The following is a 6,601-nucleotide window of genomic DNA, read 5'->3' as shown; positions in this document are numbered from 1 at the left end:
CTTAAAATAAAACAAATAAAAAGTTAAATAGGAAATTCAGTGAACAGAGACAGAGGATAGACAGAAAATAAACATTGATAAAGGCTGCATAATCCCATGATGCCTAAATTTTATTAAATAAGCAGCTCATTCATTTTATTACCATCTTAACCCCATGTGCCGATTCTTAAAAATACTTAGGGGGGAATGGCAATAGCTAGCTTTGATAGAAATGCTATGTAGTTCCTATCCATATAACTCAGATCTGCTAGCTGATACAATGAAAGACCAAAAAGTTTTATGACAGGACAGCTTCCATCATAAAAAGATCTTAAGTTCTATACCTAGATTCTACTGTGTGAGTTAAGAGAAAAAATATTTTGGAAATATCAAGACATGAACCCTAAGCAAAGACAATAAAAATCATAAATCTCAACCAATTAACTGATGGGAACATTTTATCCTTAAAGAAAAAAAAAAAAAAGAATTCAAGTGATTTTTAGCCCACGGCTTCAGATCAGGCAAAGTTTCTTACTTGTGCATATAAAAGAAGATGTAACCACTTCGATCTCGATCACTCTGCACAGAAGCCTCTTGGATTTTAGATACCTCTAGGTCATTATAAGTAAACCAAGCCTGCTTCTTAATGTCGTACACATCACTAATGTAATGACCTGAAATAAATAAAATCTTAAAATTAAGGTTATTTATTTTTTTTAATCGTATTGAAGGGGCTTCCCTGGTGGTGCAGTAGTTAAGAATCCTCCTGCCAGTGCAGGGGACACGGGTTCGAGCCCTGGTCCGGGAAGATGCCACATGCTGCAGAGCAACTAAGCCCGTGCACCACAACTACTGAGCCTGTGCTCTACCCGCAAGCCACAACTACTGAGCCCGTGTGCCACAACTACTGAAGCCCGCGCACCTAGAGCCCACACTCCACAACAAGAGAAGCCACTGCAATGAGAAGCCCGCGCACCGCACCGAAGAGTAGCCCCCGCTCGCTGCATTAGAGAAAGCCCGTGCACAGCAACGGAGACCCAACACAACCAAAACTAAATAAATAAAATAATAAATTAAAAAATATATATATTGAATTTTTCGCAGGGACAGGAAGCTTCAGAAAGAGAAACAGCCAACCCCATTTCACCTTACTATACCAGGACAACTTTCTTGATAAATATATTTTGTTTAGGGACATTTGGGTCACAGGTGAATAGAGAAATCAAAACAGTTGTACCTATTAACACAATTCACACTTAGTGTGATCAAAGAAAAGATTTCAAAGTTTTTCTTGATGCGTTTAACTTACACCTCACAAAGCTAGGCTCAGAGCAACCCAATAAGGAGTAAATGCTGGCTAGTCCATTTATAAAATGCTGAAATCTTAATGTCCATTTACCTGAAGAAGAAGTGCTACCAATGTGACTGACAACACTGATGAGCCGATAGGAATGAGGAAGATTTCCTGTCTGGAAAATAGAAGTGGGTATGACTTTCAACTCTTCATCTGAATACAAGCAAAACACTAATTTTAAATTTATTATCAAAGCTGACATGGCAAAGTTTCAACGTGTGGGGAGTTAGACTCAATTAAAAAACCCAGTGGTCGGTATTGTTCATATCCTTTAACCCAAGAATTCTACTCCCCAAGAATTTATCTTAATAATGCAAAAGAAGGAAACAGTATATATGTATATAATTATTCACTGTAGCATTATCCATAATAATGAAAATTTGGAACTAACAATACGCTCAGTAATAGTTAAATGGTTACTGGTATATCAACTCAGTACAGTATCATTCAGTTATTGAAAGAAAAAATATGTGGGTCAGCAACATGTTAACTTGTTTTTCAAACTTACATGAAAACACATAACTATAGCTCTATAAAATAGGTATGTTAATGGCTAAGTACTGAAAAACAGAATGGAAAAAATGAAAAGAGTTGCTGTGTTGCTGTAGGGATTATGGATGAACTTTTACATTTTAAATATTTTTTGAAATGCTATTAAAATATTATTAGCAGAAGAGTAAAACAAAACTGAAAAGTGATATTCATGGACTTCAGGCAGCACTATAAGATATAATTTTGGGAAGAAATATAGCTATAGGTAAGCCAGACCATTAAAATGTACAGAAACTCTGATGCTGTAATTTATTTCTGGGAATTTCCTTAAAGAAGAAAATCCTAATATAGAAAACATTACAATCATACACAGTTCAGGCAGCACTGTAAGATATAATTTGGGGAAGAAATATAGTTTATAGGTAAGCCAGAAACCATTAAAATGTTCAAAAACTTTGATGCTGTAATTTATTTCTGGGAATTTCCTTAAAGAAGAAAATCCTAATATAGAAAACACTACAATCATATACAGTTCCTCTATATTTATTATAATGGAAAAAAAACAACTTAAATGCTCAATGTTAACTAAAAATTAAATAAAATAAATAGCATGTTCATTGATGGAATACAGTATAGCCATTAAAAATAAAATGCTTATAGTCTTTAACAAGTAGGATAAAAACTGTACTTATTCTATGACTTTAAAAGCATACTTGGGGTACTTTGGGGTAGGGATGATAAAAGAATATATCAAATGCTAACAGTAGTTGTGTTAGAATAGTGGGATCCTGGGTAATTAAAATTACAAAAAATTTGGAAAATGGGAAAAAAGCAATTATTTAGGGTAAAAATAGATTTCAAGTGCTCTAGTTAATGTCATCAACAGTTTTTATTGAGTAACAATCAACTATTTTTAGTATTTAACCTTAAAGATAAAATAGTTTTGGTAGAACTGAAGGTGATTTAATATACATATGACTTTGAGAACTATTACTAAGTTATTACCTAACACGCACATAAGGTGATCAGAATGTGTGGGTTTTTTTGTTTTTTTCATTTTGTTTTGAATCTTCTGTGTAAGAAATGAGGAGCAAAGGCCAAGAGAAAGTGAAGACCATTTGATGGCTGCCAAAGGGGCAGAAGGGGACCTGCAATGGACACTGATAGTGGGGCTTTTGAAGATAAGGAACAACAGGAGTAGTACTGACAACTTGACCTACAAAGGGAATATAATATAACATCACCCACCTCAGCATTTCTTTTCAATTCCTCAGCTTCAGCTTCTGTATACTCCATATCTAAAACATCCTCATTTCCAGAGTCCTCATCAGAGCCCACTGAATCCAGAAAAGAGTTGTTAAACTCTGAAGAACACAAAGACAAAGTCTTGTAAAAGTTCTTGGAATAGACACAAAGAGATACGATTGGGAAGGTACAAAACAGCTTGAAGTACACATTTTATCATTCTAAGAAACATAAAACATATTATTATTAGGGTTCCAATTCACCCAGCTTACTCTAGGGAATAAAAATTCAGGCACCAGTTATCTGTAAAAGAAATGTTCCCTTTTGTTTTAAATATATTTATATGAAAGGGGATAATACTCTTTTAAGAAAGGAATAAAAGTGACAAAAAAATTAGATAATCCAATTTCACTGAATTCTCTATTATATAAACTATATGTTAGATTTGACACACTTGGTGTATATTATAGGTGCCACCAGCAAACATAAATTATCTGACAGAAGAGAGACCATAAGAAGATCAACATCCTTTCATTTTTTCAACATTAAATCATACTCTGAAATTTAACAAAAATAATGGAAATCCAACCTTAAACTCCTAAGTTTTACCTAGAATACTAAACAAACAAATTCAAGGTCCAATTTTTCTTCTTAATAATGTGTTTCCACTGGAAGAATCCATCTTTACTAATGGCTTCAAATAAAGAATCCCAGGAGCATCTGTGCATAAATGACTCTTTGTTTTATAGAGTTGTTTAAAAGACATGAACACTTAAGAATGGGAAGAACAGGAAGAGACTACAGTATCAAAATTCTGGACTCTGGAATATAGAGGGGTGACTGACTTAGCAGACCTAAGAAAGTCAAACCTAAGCCAGTAATGGAAAAGTTGAGAACCAATCCAATTTATATTACAGAGTCCTCAAAAGACATACAACTTGGAAATAGCAGGTACCTCTAAAACTGGAGGCTAAGAAGAGGATAAAAATAAGGATTAGGTGGGTCTTCCCTGGTGGCGCGGTGGTTAAGAATCCACCTGCCAATGCAGGGGATATGGGTTCAATCCCGGGTCTGGGAAGATCCCACATGCTGCGGAGCAACTAAGCCTGTGCGCCACAACTACTGAGCCGGCGCTCTAGAGCCCGCGAGCCACAGCTACTGAGTCCACGTGCTTAGAGTCCGTGCTCCGCAAACAAGAGAAGCCACTACTATGAGAAGCCAGCGCACTGCAACGAAGAGTAGCCCCTGCTCTCTGCGGCTAGAGAAAGCCCTCGCAGAGCAATGAAGACCCAACACAGCCAAAAATAAAAATAAATAAATTAATTAATTAAAAAAAATAAGAATTAGGTGAAAGCTGTTTGAGTTACAGACTCCTAGATCCACTTCCCCTTACTTCATGCTCCTGGGCAATGACAGAAGTCAGCAGCTTTGCTCTCTGGAGAGTTGGTAAAACAGTCTGGATTGGAGGATTCCAGGCACAGGGGAGTACCATACTGAAAACAGGGGAGTAGGTGACAGTGTGCATATTGAAAGATGAATATAACTCCCATCCCCACCCCCAGCCCTATGCCTATACTTGGCTTCTAGAACTCTGGCAGCCACATCTTTTACCTGTAGTCAAGGGCAAGAGACTAGAAAACTTTCTTTAGGAATCTTACCAGCCCAAGGGAAGGCCTAAAATATTAACATCATCCCCCAAACAGTAAATCCCTGTAAAACTCAAAGTTGACAAGTCCTAGCTATTCATATACTCAGAGCTTCCAATCATCTTTTTAGTCCCCTACTCTTCTTTTTTTTTAACATCTTTATTGGAGTATAATTGCTTTACAATGGTGTGTTAGTTTCTGCTAGTCCCCTACTCTTAATCATGAGCCGACAGCCAAGGATTACTAGATAACTGAAAAAAGACTCTAACAAGGAATATAAAGACCATAATAAACACACAGGACAGAGCAATCTGGAGAAAAGAGAATCTATTCAGGGAGATGGAAATGTCAAATAAACAAAAAAATGAACCATATTTAATATCCTCAGAGAGTTGAGATGGTATTACTTCTCTGAAAACCCCCACCCCAAAATGTTATAAAAAAGTAACAATCACAAAAACCACTTCTTGAAAATTAGAAATATGATAGAAATAAAATACTAAAAAAAAGTTTGGAGTTGGTGATAATGTCAGAGAAACTTCCCAGGCAGTACAGCAAAATAACAAAAAAATGGAAAACAGAAGAGATGAGAAAATTAAGAGGATCAGACTAGGACGTCTGAATAATAGGAGTTTCAAAAAGTGAAAAGAGAGGAAGTAGAATGAAGGAAATCAGTGAAAATTTCTTAGAAATGAAGGACAAAAGTTTCTAGATTAAAATAATCCTCTAAGTGCCCAGCAGAAATGGATGAAACAGACACACATCAAGGCACATCACTGTGAAACTTAATCACAATGGAAACAAAGAGAAGATCCTATAAGCTTTCAGAAAAAAAAGATGTCACATCAGAATAAAGAACAGCTTTAGACTTCTCATACAGCAACCCAGCAAACAAGACTTTTGTCATTGCCCAGCAGCATGAAGGTGGGGGGAAACAATGCTTTTACAATGATTGTAAACCCGGAATTCTATATTCAGACCAACTATCAGTCAAATACTGGGGCAGAATGAAACTTTCAAGTCCTCCAAAAAATCTAAGTCACATCCCCTCTTCTTCAAGAAAACTACTGGGGATGTTCTCCATCAAAGCATAAGTACACAAAGGATGAGAAAAGAGTCATACAGGAAATGGGAGATTCAAACAAAAGAGCGAATCAGAGGGAAATCCCCCAGAGAATGGTTAGGGAGATCTCAGGATATCTGCGCATGGATGTAGAGGGCAACCAGTCCAGACTGGAACAATATGACTTGAGACAGCCATTCATCACCACCATTGTACCATCTTTTAAATGTGAGGACAGAATGCCTAGGTGAGCCTAGCTTGAATTCTTCTTTGTAACTGTCTCAACCATCTGCCAGTGAAACTCTTGCTCTCTCCACCATGCCCTGGTGTCTAGATCAGCCTAGAACACTCATTTTATACCAGCAAAGTGTTTTGCTTTAATCTATTTCTCACAGCCAGAGAAAGACCAGAGTGATCTTAGAAAATACAGTTAGCTCACTTCCCGTGACTACCTGCTCTGGTAGACTTCCAGCACATGGTCCATAAATTAGTTCTGCCAAATGCCCTGACTATGGTGAACCTTATGCTTTTGAATACTCATTCACGACTTTGCTCACTGGCTTCCCCAGAGTGAGCTCTTGTAAATTCACGGGGAAACTGAAGTCACATTATCTTCTCCTAGCAGTCTTAACAGTGGCAGTATTGCTCTGTCATACAGGTGGATTACAGATAGACTGTCCTTGCTATTTCACTTTTCAAAATTAAAAAAATATATTGTTTAGGGCAGCTGTTCAGTTGATGCCACGTTTCCTGAGCTAGTCTTGGAGGTGCTGCCAGGAGTTACTGGACCCTGTGAAGACCATTCCTGGATCTTGGGTTAAA

General features: G+C 36.9%; 1 protein-coding gene across 6 annotated transcripts in view; it reads right to left on the bottom strand.

Annotated features, from left to right (window-relative positions):
* The window catches only part of USP37 (ubiquitin specific peptidase 37), an 88,975-nt gene that overhangs the window by 4,570 nt on the left and 77,804 nt on the right, over positions 1-6,601 (bottom strand). For 5 of the 6 annotated variants that reach the window (XM_027121460.1, XM_027121482.1, XM_027121467.1 and 2 more), the window contains 3 exons: positions 3,074-3,189; positions 1,379-1,448; positions 515-653 (listed from right to left, as the gene is read on the bottom strand). In XM_027121460.1, the coding sequence (XP_026977261.1) occupies positions 515-653; positions 1,379-1,448; positions 3,074-3,189 (325 nt within the window). The remainder of the gene's footprint in view (positions 1-514; positions 654-1,378; positions 1,449-3,073; positions 3,190-6,601) is intronic. The other variant, XM_027121478.1, reaches the window with a different exon arrangement.

Source organism: Aethalodelphis obliquidens, unplaced genomic scaffold (genome assembly GCF_003676395.1).
Source record: "Aethalodelphis obliquidens isolate GAN/ISIS:26980383/991018 unplaced genomic scaffold, ASM367639v1 scaffold2, whole genome shotgun sequence".
NCBI classification, from domain to species: Eukaryota; Metazoa; Chordata; class Mammalia; order Artiodactyla; family Delphinidae; genus Aethalodelphis; species Aethalodelphis obliquidens.
This window is presented reverse-complemented; position numbering and strand designations above follow the sequence as displayed.